The sequence below is a fragment of the Colletotrichum fioriniae genome, assembly GCF_027942845.1.
Source record: "Colletotrichum fioriniae strain IMI 355084 chromosome Unknown scaffold_1, whole genome shotgun sequence".
Lineage (NCBI taxonomy): Eukaryota > Fungi > Ascomycota > Sordariomycetes > Glomerellales > Glomerellaceae > Colletotrichum > Colletotrichum fioriniae.
The window spans coordinates 4,882,223-4,899,095 of NW_027076837.1; the positions used below are offsets into that span (position 1 = coordinate 4,882,223).

The 16,873-nt window shown below is 53.3% G+C and overlaps 4 protein-coding genes across 4 annotated transcripts; 1 reads left to right on the top strand and 3 right to left on the bottom strand.

Moving 5' to 3' along the window:
• Window positions 1-2,005: 2,005 nt before the first annotated feature.
• N0V96_001230 (uncharacterized protein) lies at window positions 2,006-2,672 on the bottom strand (the record flags this gene model as incomplete). The annotated part of the gene is made up of 2 exons (XM_053196788.2): window positions 2,006-2,470; window positions 2,658-2,672. The coding sequence occupies 2 exons, from the start codon at window positions 2,670-2,672 to the stop codon at window positions 2,006-2,008; spliced, it is 480 nt and encodes a 159-aa protein (XP_053045715.2).
• Window positions 2,673-4,338: 1,666 nt separating this feature from the next.
• Window positions 4,339-5,553, top strand: N0V96_001231 (uncharacterized protein; the record flags this gene model as incomplete). Its single annotated transcript, XM_053196787.1, has 1 exon — window positions 4,339-5,553. The coding sequence occupies one exon, from the start codon at window positions 4,339-4,341 to the stop codon at window positions 5,551-5,553; it is 1,215 nt and encodes a 404-aa protein (XP_053045714.1).
• A 175-nt stretch (window positions 5,554-5,728) lies between these two features.
• N0V96_001232 (uncharacterized protein) lies at window positions 5,729-7,094 on the bottom strand (the record flags this gene model as incomplete). Its single annotated transcript, XM_053196786.2, has 3 exons — window positions 5,729-5,818; window positions 5,877-6,880; window positions 7,091-7,094. The coding sequence occupies 3 exons, from the start codon at window positions 7,092-7,094 to the stop codon at window positions 5,729-5,731; spliced, it is 1,098 nt and encodes a 365-aa protein (XP_053045713.2).
• A 2,133-nt stretch (window positions 7,095-9,227) lies between these two features.
• Window positions 9,228-10,679, bottom strand: N0V96_001233 (uncharacterized protein; the record flags this gene model as incomplete). The annotated part of the gene is made up of 3 exons (XM_053196785.1): window positions 9,228-9,595; window positions 9,671-10,205; window positions 10,278-10,679. The coding sequence occupies 3 exons, from the start codon at window positions 10,677-10,679 to the stop codon at window positions 9,228-9,230; spliced, it is 1,305 nt and encodes a 434-aa protein (XP_053045712.1).
• Between the last annotated feature and the right edge of the window lie 6,194 nt (window positions 10,680-16,873).

Here is a 16,873-nt window from a genome sequence, read left to right on the forward strand (position 1 = left end):
ACCACTGGAACGTGCAGCGGCGGTGACTTTACGGCCGGTATACTATGCGGTTGGAGACTCGCACTTGCATACAACTTCGTTATGAGAGCCATATATAGGCCAAGGACCGATGCACTGGACAACATGTGGGTAACCAATGAGCGTTTAGGTCCTGTTTTATAACAACATCAGCAAGCAGAACAAGTGCAGGGCCTAAGTCATTCTTCCATGAAGACGAACAACAGGTTTTGTCTGCCTGTCACCCAGCAGATTTGTATGGCATCATTGCCAACGGTTTCTCGGACTCAAATCGTCGGTCCCCACCATGATTTTATCGATCCACCCACGTTTTTTCTCCACAAGTAGGATTACGGCTCTCTTTACTTGGAAATACGAAAGATGGTGTGTAAGACGACTAACGAATATGTGCAGCGTTCCACGTCGCCAGCTGAGAGAAAGCCTGCATTGGTAGTGGGCACCGGTGCAAGATCGCTTGACGCAGGCAAATGATTGGGTACAATTTTGTCTCATTACAGTATGCATGTTTATCGAGGTGGGCAAAGGAAAGCCGCTTAGCCCAACGGATTTAGCTCGAAATGTGGCAACTTGGCAAGGTGCTACCAAAGCACAGCTTACTGTGTTTTGGTTGATTGCTAACCCCATTGGGAAGCTTTGCGATATGGAGGCTATTAGGCAGCTATCAATCAACGAAATCACAAGACTCAAGAGGCAATTATTCGTGAAGAGTCATGAATCATTGGAGACTATTCAAAGGCACTATATCACTTGGCAACGATCCCCATCGTAGGACCGCAACGTTTGAAACCTAGACTTCGCGGAAAATATCCGCATCCTGTCGGTATCCTGTCCCAAACCTCGGCTCAGCACCAGTCGCGCTTGGTCACGGGGTAAATAGCCGACACTTAGGAGCATGAACAAGATCCTTTCGACCGCTAGCAAAACACACACGTGTTTGTCAACATCATCAAGCTGCGCGATGCGCTTGAGAAGCGCTGGGTCCGCTATCCATGACCCATTATTAGCGGAAGACTGGAGCCTGAAAGCTTCCTACCATGTTACTTACCTGAATGGGCTTTACGAAGTTAAACCCTGAGACAAGGACACTGGTTAATTCTCATTCGAAACTCGCTATCACATCTAGGTCTTGCTCTAAAAAGCCTGAACCCACCTACTCTTGAGTTATTGGGCCTTGTTCTCTGACCGAGGAGATTCGGCCTATCTGCTTCAAGTCTTTCTTGGCAAACTCGAATCGTTCAAGAAAATAGAGGTTGAAGAAACTCCATTTCTAGATTCATTTCCAAATTCGTTTGCTTTTAAAAAAATACGACCTAAGAAGCAATCTTTTAATGTACTTAGCAAGGCCTGCAAGCGGATTGTCAGATTGTCTGATCCTCGATCTCAAATAACATCGAATAGATCCGAGAAATCATGCCACGTAAGAATGTTGTCAAACGCCAGCGGCTCAAGCGTGATTGCATTCCACGGTTGTGATAGTCCAGTGCCAGAATTCTCTCCAGGCGGCATCTTTGGGGACGCTGCTGCCGCCGGTATTGACGTTTCCTCAGCGGTTTCATGTTGTCGAATCGACTCCCTCGCCCGGTCTCGCAACGGCCCCATAGCCGCCCACACGCAACTCTTCTTCCCCCTTCGCTCATTGGCCTCTTCAAAATCAGTGAGGCAGGCAATATAGTTATCCACAGCAATCCAACCGCGCTCCGCCTCCCCTCGTTCGGGCGAATCGACGAGCGTGCGGAGCGTGAGGAACAGGGCGTACAGCTGCGGATGCTGCTGGTAGTACCAAGCGTACCCAGGGAGAAGCTTCCCTGATTGAAGCAGATACCCTTGCTCCAGCAGTCCAATGGCAGTGGTGAAGAGGGAATGGGGCAGGTACCGGTACCTGCACTCTTGTTCCATCGGCGTCGAGAGCCATGCCTGGAGCATCAAGATGAATCGCGCTTTGGATACAGATATCCGAAGCAAAGACTCTGCGGCACGACACACGTCGTTATTTTTTGGGCGCGAATCGGAGCCAGCGATGGGCTACGGAGGACTCCGTCTGCTGGATCTTGGCCTCCCTCGTCTGCTCGTCGGCCGCCCCGACAGCGGAGACGGCGTGGCGTAGGTTGCGGCAGAGGTCTAAATTCATGATGGAAAAGGTTGTCTCTGTCCACTCCTCTCTTCCAGCAGGAACCTTGTCCATATGGGGCCACAGTTCGGTATCGTTCACATTCAGCGGTAAGCGAAAGATTTTGCCGCGGTCGGCCATTGTGTTGTTGAATCCGTGGCTTTCGGGCGCCGTGGCGTCTAGGGCGGTGAGATGCCACCAGAGACGACAACGCATTTCCGTCTCAAAGGGACCCAGGCCGAGACGGGAGCCGTCTTCGTGTACGCCGAGGGATTCTGCTATTCTGATGGCGAGCCCGGTGAGCGTCCAGATAGTTCGGCCGGTGTCGAAGGTTCTTAGCGCAGTCTGTGTGTGATCAGCAATGGGTAATGTATTAGTGGAAACAAAATTGTCGTACCAAGTAGATTGCTAGGGCCTTCAACCCCTGCACGTTTGGATAAAGTAAGAACTGAGCCCTCGTGAATGCGCCATCTATTTCCCGCATAAAGTGGCGTAAGAGAGCCAGCCTCTCAATACTGAGCTGTGTTATTACCTCGGTGCTGGACATACTGGTCGTTGCCGCAAAGGCAGTGGCGTATAGAAGAGCCAGGGTCGTGTTGTCCGCTCCTTGGGGCTTGGCTGCGACGCCGAGTATCACTGGCTGGATCGTGGGCACATGGAGTATTTTCATCAAGGGGTCAACATTTTGTAAATAGATGATCCATAGCCTGGTGAGGACGTGAGGAGCTACTGAGATGATCTCCGGGTCTGATCCAAAGACATCGGTGGCAGCTATACCGTAGTGGGGAGATATATGTTGAGTTGTTGCGTTGGTCGCAGGATCTCTTGTCTTCGTTCCGGCTACGGGTCGTTGTCGAGGCGGGTTCTATGAAGTATCAATATGTGTTCTGTAGACCAGGAGTTGCTCGAAGGAATTACGCCAAGGAATAGTCCAACAAAAACCGAGTCATCTACAAAGTTTCCTCTCTCTCCATCTCCGACAAGGACTTCTTGTGATGGCAGGATCGGTGGAGCTGGGACGGCGTCCGCCTTAGACTTGCGATGTTCACCGTAGTCTCCCACTGGGGCTCCATCGCGAAGAGAGGAAACGAGATGGGATAAGAGCCCTTCAACTCGGGCAAGTCGGTCAAGAACTTCCTGATTGGTCGGTTGTGTTGTCTGCCCTGACGGAGTTTGGGACGATGACTCATTTACTTGATGATTTGCAGGAGTTTCGCAAAACGACGGTACGTTTGGATCGCATGGCGAAGAAGACTTGATTGATCGGGCATTTACGGGGGCTCTTCTCGTTCTGGCCTCGAACACACATGAGAGCTGTAAGCGAGTGCACTGCGAGCAAGGGAGGCCCCGATTGCAGCGGACCTTGCGATCACGACAAGGCTTGCAAGAAGGTCGGTCTCGTGGTCCTAGACGTCTTTGGCCACTCATCGCAGATTCGTTCCAATAAGATCCAGGCAATTGTGAGAAGAGAACTTGTAGTCGGTAAGATGAATTCAGTAAATTGAATTATGAGCTAGAGCCATACCGGGTGGAAAGATGATGATAGCGTTCGAGACTCGGTGCGCCTCCCGAGGTTTCCCCGCGTGCCACATTTTGGCCGATCGGCCGATCGGGCGAACCTAGTCTAAGTGTTGACGAAGTAAGGTATTTCAAGGGAATGTTGGGAATTCGGAATAAAGTTACCCTTTGGGCCTCTCTTATCATCTGCCCAAGTACATTCTACCTCCAATCTGTACAATGGGTGTTGTTGATGTCAATTCGCCCAATGATCTTGCCGGGTCCGATCCTGTGTCTGATCTCGACAGGGGGGTGGTAGCGTGGGATGACCAGCACGACACCCAGAACCCAAGGTAAGAATTATATGGCAACAGGGCGGAGACTCTGTGTCTTGGTCTGAGTTTAAATAATGCTCATATGTTGCAGAAACTTTCCGTCAACGAAGAAATCTACCATCCTGGCTCTACTGAGCTGCATGATAGTCCTCAGGTAAGCCAATCCACTTGCTTTATTTGGAGAAACATATGACCAAATGGCTAACACAGTGCTTATGATAGTTTCTTGACATCCTCAATCATTGCGCCAGCTGCTTCGAGTATTGACTCAGAGTTTCACAACCATTCCTCCACGGTGTCTTCAATGGTCACCACTATTTACGTCTTTGGCTACCTTGCAAGTCAAAGCAGCTTCACTTATCACTTCGCAACTCAAGCAAGATGGCACATTTGCTCATCAACCCCTTCAAGGTTGGACCTCTTCTTCTTTCACCACTCAGCGAGTTCTACGGTCGACGCCCAGTATTCTACTACGCCAACATCTTCTACACCCTCACGCACGTCGGCAGCGCCCTGTCCCCTAACATTGGATGTCTCCTCGCATTCCGCATAATTTCCGGCTTCGGCGCCTCAGCTTGCTTCTCCGTCGCAGGTGGAATGCTAGCGGACCTCTACGACATTCATCAGCGCGGCGTCCCTAACGCAATCATCACGACAGGGTCTCTATTTGGACCCGTGCTCGGGCCCTTGTTCGGGGGTATCATTACACAGCGCGCAGGCTGGCGCTGGATATTTTGGGCACTCCTAATTGCTTCTGCCATTGTGACGGTTCTCATGAACTTGTTCACGCCAGAGACGAATGTACACATCATCTTGCGTCGGAAGGCATTGAGAGTCGGAAAGGAGACGGGAAGGACGGACTTGCTGAGCTTCTATGACAACCAGGTTGGGACCTCGTCCAAGAAGAACCCTCAGACACTAGGACAGGCGCTCCGTCGCCCTTGGAAGATGTTATTCCGCTCACCCCTCGTGCCGATATTTTGCGTCATGACGGGCTTCATCTCAGCTCTTCTATACATCCTGCTCACATCCACATCTTCATTCTTCCAAGAAGTCTACGGCTGGCCTCTCGAGACAGCCGGGCTCGCCTACCTAGGCCTCGGCTTCGGAAGTCTGGTCGGTCTACTCCTATTCGCCAAAACCTCAGATCTCATCGCCGCACGACTCGCAAAGAAGAATGGCGGCCTATACCAGCCAGAAATGAGACTGGTTACCGCCTTTATCCCAGCCCTGTTTATCCCCGTCACCTTTTTCTGGTACGGCTGGTCGACATACGCGATGACGCATTGGGTTGTCCCCTTGATCAGCTTGGCGCCGTTTGGCTTTGCTCAGGTCGGGATCAACGCGTCTTCTCAGGCTTACTTGATTGACGCCTCCGGGCCCTTTGCATCTTCTTCGTACGCTTGCGTTACGTCGGCTCGCTGTCTCATAGGTGGGTTCCTTCCTCTGGTTGGACCTAGTCTATACAGAAACCTTGGCCTAGGATGGGGCAATTCAGTGCTTGGGTTTGTTAGTTTGGCCATGGTACCGATTCCTCTGCTTTTGTATCGATATGGACAAAGACTTAGAGAGAGGAGCCCTCTGGACAGGGCATAGATAGTCAGGGTGACCTTTCGCTGCACAAAGCTTTGTTGTGAGTCAAATCTTTACTGTCAAACAAGGGCATTGACACGAAGCCAGATTGGAGCTGCAACGCCATACATGAAGGATGTAGGCTTTATTTCTGATCTAGGGCTCGGGTCTATATAAAGGTCTTTTCTCAGTCCAGTGTCTACTTCGCTAGCTCGGCTTCAATCGCGGCAAACATGAAAGACCCGCTACCGCGATGATCGTTCTCGACAATCGGGATGCTGGTGTAGTACTAGGAATTCCCATTAACAATGAAACTCTTGGAGGGGCATCTCACAGGAACAACTCACCTCGAAACTCGCGTTCGAGTTCAAACTCCCAACCTGCACTGTCCCCGTGAAGCTGATGAGCCCATTCTTGTCATCCCGAATGAAGTCCCTCACAAGCGCCTTGTACGCCTTGAGCCCGACGTCCTTGTACTTTGCCTCGAGGAACCCATCTCGAACACCGCGCAGCAGACCGTAGGCAAACATGGCCGCGGCACTCGACTCGAGGTAGTTGCCCTTGCGCGTCTGGTACCCCTCGTTCATGATAAGCCACCATCCTCCCGACGCGTCCTGGCTCCTCGCCAGCCCGTCCGCCAGGGTGACAAAGTACTTTTGCAGCCGCGCGTATCCTGGTAGGTTCTTCGGATACACTTGCAGCGTATCAATGAGCGCCATGAAGTACCACCCAACGGCACGGTTCCACACCAACGGGCTCGCACCCGTCACGGGATCCGCCCAGACGGCGTCCTTTGCCTCGTCGTACCCGTGCACGAGTAGGTTGGTCGTGTAGTTCCGGGTATGCTCCTCAATAAGATCAAACTGCAGCGCAATTTCCTCCCACGCCGTGGTATTCCCCTTCTCGAACAGCGAGACATACGTCGCATAAAACGAGTCGGCCATGTAAATCCCATCCAACCACATCTGATCCTCGTAAATCGGCGCGCGGTGCCAGAACCCACCGCTAGGCGTCCTCGGCCACCGGTTCAGCTGCTGCCGCAAGCCGTCCGCCGCGATCTTGTATTTCGCTCCCGCGGTGGTGTTGCGCTGGTAGAACCAGAGGAGGTTGTTGCCGATGCGGATGTCGTCGAGGGAGTACCACTCCGGGTCCCAGCCGTCGAGGACGCCGGCGTCGGAGACGAGGGAGGAGACGGCCGTCTCAGCGGTGCGGAGGAGGGTCGCGTTGGAGGCGGCGGCGGCGGCGCGGGCGATGCCTTCGTAGAGGACGGCTGGGCCGTAGCCTGCGTCGATGGGGGCTTTGCGGGCGACGAAGGAGGAGGCGAGCCAGGTTGAGTACGGGCGGGAGGAGTCTGGGCTAGGGCGAGGGTTCCCGCGAGGGCTAGGAGGGGTGCGGAGGTGCGCATCTTGGGTGCTGGTAAGGATGAGAGGAGTTGAGAAGAAGCCCTGGGGTCTAGCAGTGAGTCTCCAATGTACGAGATGAACACTGGGTGGGAGGTTCAAATGTGCTCATCAACTGCTACGGATTGGCCTGCCTATATACCCTCTCCGCAGCGCCGTACCCATCATCCGTCTCCCATCCTTGACCGCAGCCCGCAACGTACAACCGCGCCATGGACAAATTCTGGAGGCCTTTATCACGACTTCCCTCCTCATTCCAATCTCCGGTGCGCCGATAAACATCCGCAGTGCATGGCACATGCAAGCAACTGCGCCTCGACAACGTTCAATTGAGCTCTCTCGTTGGACGCAGCAAGAACCCTCCAAGGCCTCAGGAACACCTCTCAATGGAGGAAATTTCATACATTCCTGTCGGTGGTACTGGCGAGGGAGAAAGAGGGGGAAGGGAGCTCGATGATGCACTGCATCATGCACCGCCAAGGCGGAAAAATATAACGACGTTGCAACAGGCTTCTTTGAGCAATGATGGTCGTTCCCATCCCCCCATCGATACTCCCCAGTTTGCTTGGTCGGGATCCGGGGAGCGTGGGGAAGCAAAGGCCTAGGTCACGTTTCTGGTTGATCACGTCTTGCCCCGGTCAGCGACAATTTTCGGGGCATCTACCCTCGAAAGCCCAACATCGGCTCGCTCGCCAAGCCTCCGAGTGTCACCAAACGGCCAGCGCCAACCAATTAAGGGGGGACCGGCGCAATGCAACGGAACGGCGAATCCGATCACGGCCCGGGGAGTGGTTTAGTAACGGAGCTAAAGACCGCAAACTAAACCCCTGAGCCGCGAAGAGGCGGGGAAAGGATCAGATAAGGGAGACGCGGCGGGGTAAGCAAACACAAACACCGCGATTCCTCTCACCGGGATCCGGCCCCCGCGGCATCCATAGTGGATCCATACACTACCACTCCACTCCGTACACTCCAATCCTCCGGGCGGTAGTGGAGCTCCCCAGCCCGCCCCGTGTACTCCACACCCCGTCCGCCCCGCCCGCCGCAACACTCGGATCTAACGGCACCGCCATGTGGCCATCCTTCTCGCCCAGAAAAGCTCCAAAGCTGCTAGGCTGGCACGGTTGGGGGGTGTGGAGGAACGGGAACGCCAATCGAATACTGTCGTTTTCCGCTGTCATAGTCGCTTCCTTACTTCTGGGACAGAACGCTGCAAAATGCTGACCTTGCATGCCCCCCAGAATCTTATTTCAACACCCAGACCTCTGGAACACCCTCTCCCGATCAAATCCACCACAGAGAAGTCCGAGCTTTGTGGGATTTAGGCTTTCTCGGTTACTTGTTAGTACTACGACCTGCTTATTCCTACATCAAACCAAACTTCCCTCTCTTAACCTCGCTTCCCAAGGCAGGGAATCGCCTCCCATACCAGCTTCTTTGGAGAACATCGTCTCAAGTCTGAACGGGAAGAAGATACACCACCACCACCACCACCACCACCATCCACACGGATTACTGAAACTTCGAACCCAGCCACATGTTTAAATCCAACTGGTACAGCTTGACACCGGCACACGCGCCGAAATAAGGTTCTTGCTGCACCCCCCGGAAACAAAAGCGTCTCTAAACGTTCGCTCGGTTGTCGTATCCGTGCGAAGCAGCCTGTCAAAGCGAACAAACATTCAAGACCAACAAAAGGACCGAGCAATTTAATGGAAAACGTCTTGAATGCATTCCATTGCCGGCTCGGCAAGACAAAGACCTCGGCAATCTGAAGTATGGTAAACTCTTCCTCAGGCCGTCCAGCCGCCAGGGACGTTTTCATATGGAAACGAAGATCGCACTGATCAAATAACACGAGTTAGCAAAGACAGTTGATCATCATATTCTTCAAATAATGCCATTATGTGAGCTTATTTTCCTTGCTCTTGTGTTCGTAAGCCTAACATCGTCCCAAGCTAACAAGTTATCCACGTTGTCTGAACGAGGACGATCTCGCATTGTTGCGTCAAAATAAAAAATAAAAACGCAAATAAAAAGAGGCCAAGGAACTCCGCCACTTGAACCCAAAATGCTCGCCACATCATGCGAGACTTGTATTGTACTATTCGCACACATGCTTCCAGTAACCAAAATCTCTTTTGTTCTCTCAAAGCAATGTTACGCATGAAAAATGTTATCCAAGCCATAAGCCATTACAAAAAGAGTTTATAATTCCATCCCTTCCCCATTAAAAGCATAATGCGCCATGTGCAATACAAAAAAATAGGCATTAAGTTTTCGTAGCTTATCTTCTTTTTAGATTTCATCAAGAACCGTGCTGGGCTTCCACTCATTGGTATCAATCGTCGCCTCGGGGTCGGTCCAGTTGACGGGCTTGTGAATGCGGAGCATGCGGAGGAAGTAATCCTCAACGACGAGCAGGTTGAGCAGCACGCCGTTGCAGTTCCAGGCGAGACCGCAGACGATGGCACCCGCGACGGCGTCGAGGACAAAGTGGTTGGCGGTCGCGACGATGGCGGTGAGGATCAGAGCCGGGTAGGCCATGCCCACGGCGACGATGGCGAAGCGCTTCCAGGGCCGCGAGCGGATCGAGGGGAGGGGCAGGGTCGCGACGGTGAGGCCGATGAGGAGGGAGTAGCCGAAGTGCAGGGAGGGCATGGCGGCTGTTTTTGGTGTTCTTGTTAGTTACCGATACATCGTGGGAGTGCGGAATGCGATTTTGGATCTCCAAAACTCACCATACTGGTTGCAAAACTTGTTCGTCGTCCAAACGCTGCTTTCACCGGTAGAGCTGTGCACGGTATCCACGAAGCCGAAGCTCTTGGACTCGCCGGCGTCGGGGCCGTTGTAGTTGGGGTCGCTCAAGAGACGGGGAGGCATGCAGGGCCAGAGGGTGAAGACGACAAAGGCCAGCAGGTTGCAGGTGGCCATGGTGCGGCGGCGGGCCTCGTACAGGGCGGGACCGGCCGAGTTCCAGCGAATGTTCTCATTGCCGCCGAGCTTCGCAGAGACGGCGCGGCGCTTGCGGGTGGTGGTGATGAAGTAGAGGATGACGAGGAAGAGGATGGTGCCCGGGATGTGGATAAAGGAGTAAATGCGGTTGATCCAGTGCATCACGGTGGGCATCTGCAAAAAGTACTGCTGGACTGGCACCTCGATGAAGACGTGGAGGCGCTGCTCCAGGTGGATGAGCTGGAGCGCATGCTTGCGCGCCACGTCGACGGTTCCCTCGTTGAGGGTGAGCGCGGTGAAGGCGCGGCCGACTTGGTACACCTACAGTTTGATCGTGTTAGAGAGGTTCAAACATGATTGCTAGAAGGACGGCATTAGGAGTTTCCCACTTACCCAGTAGATCAAGGCCCAGTACCATGCCTCGACCAAGAAGGGAAACTTGCGGAGGACTCGGCTGAGGAGTCTGTCCTTGTATACTCTGGTATTTGGTGTCGTGACGATGCGCTGGTACCCAAAGAACTTGATCCTGCGAGAGCGTCGTGGCGGCTCTTCTTGCGGTGTCAACGTTGATGATGAGCTCCAGGCACCGAGGGAGAGGAGAGATTCTTCAGAATCCGGGGTCGAGTTGCCGGAACGGCGCTCGTCAGATCGCTTGTGCTCGGCATCGTCGAGGCCGGCTCCCTTCCATCCCAGGTTGTCGTAGGCGTTGGTGTCGCCAATGTTGCGGTTGAACCACGTTCCTCCAAACAAAAGGGTGATGACCACCAAGGGCTCTGCCACAGCACCGATACCCATATTTCTTTTCTGTCTTTTCTTTCTTTCCTGCCTTTGTGTGACTGACTGACTGATGACGGAACAAACAGCCGACGATGGAGACGGCGATTAGTGAGAGATGTATGAGAAGACTGGAGAAACTTGGCTACTCCAATGTGACTGCTGCGGTGTGGTATTTGAGGGCGCGGGAGGTCCGGCAAGGGCCACAGATCCCGAAGGCTGGATGCGTGCGGGTGGGATGGATCTGACAGACTCAGTCCACCGGTGTGTGCTGGGCCAAGGTCCAATGAGAGAGGCGACCGGAAGGTCGGGGATGTGAGTTCAAGATTGTCCGTGTCAAAGGGGATGTCTCTTGAACTACCGGGGATTGCCTGATGGAGATCAAAGTGAGTAGTGTACGGAGTACGGATACTGAGAGGAGGAGTAGTAGTAGTCAAGATTAAGAAGAAGGTAACTTGTTGAGCGGGAAGGTCAAAAGGTAATCAACAACAAACGGGGGAGCTCGAGGTAGCGACGTTCATCACGCAGCATGGATCAGATGGATCTGTTAATAATACCGTAATAGAACATGGACTTTCGGCACACTTTGAGCAGAAAGCCCAGGCTCGGCACAACCCACCAAGCTGGACCTTGACCGACCGTATACAGAGTTACCGGGTTGGTGGCCTTTGCACTTTGCGTAAAGGTAAGGTAGCGAATCCAGCAGCAGCCCATGCATTGCGCATCCTCCTAGGCTGTCCACGCCCTCTCGATCCTCGTCCTCCTCGCAAAGTTCGCACTCCCACCACCCGCCACAGTCCACATCAGCGGGCTCCGCATGGCTCCGAGGTGCTGTGGAGGAAAGTGAGGAACTCAAGCTCAAGCCGCGCACCGCCCATCGATTCGAACCCACCCTGGTCCCTCTCGCAAAGGCCCCAAGTGGAAAGTGGATGGTGGAAAAGGCTCTGCTGCCCGTGACCCTGTCCATGGCACGGAATTCCGATCTGTAGCCAATAGCGGGTTGTGGGCTGTTGGGGCGGACGGGCTGGGATCCCTGACGTGGACGAATCGCCCGCCAAGTGCCGCGAGCGCCAAGGGTTACATCTTCCTTTTGTGTGCTACAGTACATCTTTCTTTCGTTGCCCTGTGTGAGTTGGGAGCTTCTGCTTGGCTTGGTTGGTGTATGGGCACCACCCAGGAATCCAATTCGCACCCAAAGAATGTCCTTCAGACTCTAGAGTGGGTGTGTTGTCGGTTGCCAATGGCTTGGGATGAGACAAGAGCGAGGACTGTGGACTCGGGAGGGAGCAAAGTGAGAGAAAAAGACAACAACAGACGAAATGTCGCGTGCTCCCTCCAAGTTGTTGGCAGCTCACCGTTGCGGTGCGGTTATGCTCTTAGCTCTGCATGCTCCGAGCTTGGCCAAGTACCTGACGTAGGTAGTTTGTTCTGTCAAGCACGTCCAACCGCGAAACGAAGTCTCTTTCTTTCTGCGCTTCAATTGTTCCGTCATGCTTCGAAGCTCAGGTCCGTTCCCTCATCATACTCTCCCTTGCTTCCACCCTTCCGTCCCCTCCAGCTTCTCTGGAAGTTCGCTGCGGCTTCATGCCTTTTGCTGCTTTGCCTCAACTGCGTGCTTCCTTCAGGGGGAACAAGTGCTCCGACGTCCGCTTAGGAAACGCGGCTCTGTTATCAATCAGGCGCGCGTCCGCTAGAGGGAAGGTGGGCGTCGGGGAGGGATCGAAGATGACGGAGGGCATGCGACGAGGCACACGACACCCGTAAGCCGACAGCCGACCAATCAGACAGGGGATCGGGCAACATGGTGGAGTGGCCTGCATCCGCGACATCCGACAGAACCGTCTTGTCCTTCTTGAGTTCGTGGAGTCGGGTCCGTTCACAGCCCACCGCTTGCAGGCATTTTCCTCCCTCGTGTCCAACGGCGGGAAAAGAAAGACCAAAACCCAGCGTACTCTGTAGACGTCGCAAAATTTGTCGATTACTCCGTAGAGATCCCCCTTGTCATGCAAATTGGCTCTTCTGCTGCGTGCCGCCGCTAGAATTCCGCTCCGCTCCCATGGATGATGACCCTCCCCCTCAGGGGCCTGCTCGTTGGGGTTTCCAGTTCCTATTCTTGGGAGGCGTTCATTACCGGCCTCGTTTGACAAACACGCGACCTCCACTATGGCTGAATTTGCAGGTTGCGTATGTGTTTTCGTACGTCTCCGCACCTGAGATAAGGAGCTTTTTTGCATACCACCAAGTCACCAACACTGTCGAGCAAGCGCTGGAGGGACTAGCTGGCAGATCAACAGATGGACACAAAAGCGGTGGATGGGTGACACAGAATTGTTGGCCGAATCCCAATCGTCCTCCCCCACGCTTCCCACGCTTCCAACGGGGTGTCGGCGTCCAAAGAGAGGCCGCCACCATGCTCAGTTTGCCCTAGACCAGTGATGAAAATTCTCGACAACCCGACTTTAATTTCAATGGTAGGTGGCATGCTTATGCAAGAGGGTGGCTTCATTGATGATGGGAGGGGCCGGCGCACCCGCCCTTCAACGCAAGCTCGACAAATTGTCTTGGCATACATCATCAGAATCCGCCATCGCCGACCCCGTGGTCGGGCCATCCTTTGCTCGGCGATTTCCTAGCGAGACTGACAAGGGAAAGAAAAAAAAAGCTTTGTGATGGTTGATAAGGTCGTACTGCCTCGCTGACCATGGTCGCCTAGCAAAGCTTCTTTGAACTAAGGCAGATATCTCCAGCCCGGGCTTTTCGTGATATCTGAGTAGTCGATGCCAACGATGGTGTTTATCAGCCTCCCCAAGCGAAACGTTATTCAACTTACCCAAAGTCTCGGTGCAAACATCAGCCAACGTCGTTCGTCGACTTCACCTAGTCCGGATTGGGTACGTTCAGGTTGTCTCGTCATTTCCGCGTTTATGCGATGAACCCGGCCATCCCGCGTATTCCTTCTATCCCGTACGGATACTCGTTCAGCCCTGCAGATCATCACCGGATGCTACCGAAGGCCATACATAGTTCGCGACGTCTGCTGGGCGGGTACTGAAGCACCAGCAAGCCAGCGAGGTGTTTGAAAGTTCGACTGTTAGACCGTCGGCGAAATGCCCAATCCCGGCCGGCTCTTGCGGGCTCTTGCCATCCAGCTATACCCGTTCAGGAATTCTAGGAGGTGGGAAAGCTTGCCCGCTCCGTTCCGCCCCCTCCGGATTATCCAACCCTCGACACACGTTGACCCGGCGTCGGCAACTAAAACCTCCGCTCCTCGGCGCCGACTTGCGTAAAAAGATTTCCATGCCGACTCCGTCCGGCCGAGGGCTCAGGACATGTGCCACTTGTGCAGAGCGGCACAGCATCATCCGGAACGATTTCTTTGGCGCTCCACTGCTGGGCTTGTGCTGAAGCACTGAATATACTACGAACGATTCAGTTTCGCATAACATCAATGAATAGCACTGCTGGCGATGGAAATGCGAAATGGCCAAGCCTTCAGCATCTGACATGTGACGCTTGGTGGCCACGGTGGAGCAGGTCGAACATCCACTGGTAGGTGTCAGGATCGATGGCAACGGAGAGTCTGACGACCCAGGACATGCTGATGAACTTGGTGTACATCACCGCTAGAGACGCTGACGAATCGCGTAAGTATGACTATATGTGGGCTTTCGTTGAGAGTCGGGCTGCCTCTTTGTACCTGTACTGGGGATCCTGCTGAAGTAACCTTGAGATTTCCGCTCCTGTTGATTCAGTAGTGCCTCGCGTCGTAGGTATACCGTATCCAATGAGACGCATACAAGCAAACCATTACGGCTTCATCGGACCACGGAAGAAGAACCGACCATGAGCAGAGCGTCTCTCTCGCATAACGGCCTATTCATCGTTGGACAGGGAAGTCTCCATTGCCATTACGCCGGCCGAGATATTGAACTTTCTTTGCGAGCTCCACGACTCCGTTGCACATGTTTGGTGCCCAAGACGACGACAGCCCAGTGGCAGGTATTGTCACTGTACCCTAGATCAATGAGTCTCAAACGACAGTGAAAGAGATTCTGATAGCAGTGGGAGTGGCCTTTGGCTGGCCAAACTATTACCAGCATTGTCAAGTCTCGTGAGGGTAAAAGCGTAGCTCGTGACCGAGTCCATGTGGATCTCAACACGTTGAGAGGAAGAGGGAACACGTTCGGTACCTCACTTGTCAATGACTTCCCATCGGAAGCAGATCTCATAGTTGGAGGTCTGAGAGTTCAGAACCTCCGCGGTTGACCTTTCCGGCCGGCGCTACTGTTTCGACAGGCAATTTACGTATGGCTCCGTGTTGTATCGTGTTTCTTGGGTTGAAATCACTACACTGAGTTGAGCGCGAGCTTGATGTACAGCCTGAGTACCGTGTAGCTGGATTGTGTACCGTATCGTGTGATATGATTTGAAAGCCGAATGCCGCTAAAATCAATCTTCTGCGCCTATAAAGGCGGGGGAAACCCACCGCAAAGCTGCAAGCCTGGCGTTGGGCAGCTACGTTGACGAGACTTTCACAAGAACATCGACTGGACTCCGGAGAAGATGATTGGTGCCATCTCATGTTGTTATATATTGATAATATAGAGCTGGAAGTGAGCCATAACACGGTGGTGTAGATTTGTCTGAATAATTTCCTGTTTGGTATGTTCGACTGAAAGGCTCTGCTCTTGCCAATCCGTGAGCAGATACAGATTTGAGCCCAAGATGCCCGACACGAGCTGTGTTGACAGGTTCGAAATCGGTATGCAGCTAGGTGCATAGAATGGTCTACGGTTGGATCATCTAGAAATCAGAGGAGTGTTCAACTTGAACATCGGGTCCGCTCGCCAATTCTTCGCTCTCGCAGCTAGATGTTGTAGTCAAAAGCTTCGCATGGCGCAAGGATTCCCATTCACTGGCCTCGATGATTACACGATGAGGGTCGAGCAGACCAATAGTCGACTCAGCACGCGGCCGAGACGCTGTGCGGCTCGAGATGGCACCCCCAAGAAAAGCTTTGAGATCTCTGATCACTCATGTATCAGCAGGCAGAATCATTGTGTCGTTCCTGGGTGAGTTAGAAATGATGGAGTACTCGATAGTGCAACATCCCCGCGTCGATCCGTTGAAGAAGACTGCCTCGTGGACAACATGTCAAGACACAAATTTCCGGCATCGTCAGCGCCACGTTTTCGGCTCGAGCCGAGAGTGGCTTGAGAAGCATCGACTGATATCAACCACACTTGGGTTCGCCGGGTGATCGGAAATGCCGTCCCCCTGCTCTCATGTTGATGGAAAACGGTCCATACAGTTGACGATGCTGATGATTATTGGTGTAGCCTCCGTTAATGCGAGGCATGTACATCTTAGTTGGGCGAGAAGTGTCCGAGAGCCGCTAGAGATGATGAATAGCATCGTCGAGAAGGGAGTAGGGGCTCTGGATTTGATCCCGATCGGTGATGGTAGGGTGGGTCCGGCATCTGTCTCATTTCGGCGCTCCGGGTGGGAGGTCTAAACGCTCCAGCTTTTCAGCCACATCCGGGGGGCTATCGGCGGCAGACGTCGTGGCTTTCGTCCGTGTTATCAATAGCGCGCCGATATAGTAAGTCCCTGGGATTCCTGCGCTTTGAACGAGGCTGGACCTCGCGCGGGTATCGAAGTGAAATCTAGCATCGATTGCTGTGTTGCGCCTGGACTCCCGGGGCATATTAGTTGGATGAAGAGTTGATATGAATTTGGAGAAAATGCGGCGCCGTGGAGGAACATAGAGTCTGGAGATGGAGAGATGGTGCCTGTTTGGGCATCTGTACTGCTGAAGAATGGGACGGGAAAAATGCTCCCTCCTGATAGCAAAAGAGATAACTCTGGACGACACACAAAGTGATTGCCTGTCTCTACTCCGTACAATACAATCAGAATCAGATGCAACTGGTGTATCTTAGAGGGCCCAAGCGTGACACGATGGTCAGTCGTTGGGTAGGATTTGTGGATGGAACTCTCCAAGATGTCGGTGTCTCATAATGAGTGGTCGATGGAGACGCAAATACTTTGCGCTGGCGCGTGCGAGATGACACTTGGGGGCCAAGGCGTGGGGGCATGAGAAGGACGGAGCAATGCCGCAATCAATGTCAAATTTGACAAAGAAAAGAGGCTGAAGTTGAAGCTTTTGATGGAGGAGGGAAATCCCATTCACGATGCATGAGGCAGTTGATGAA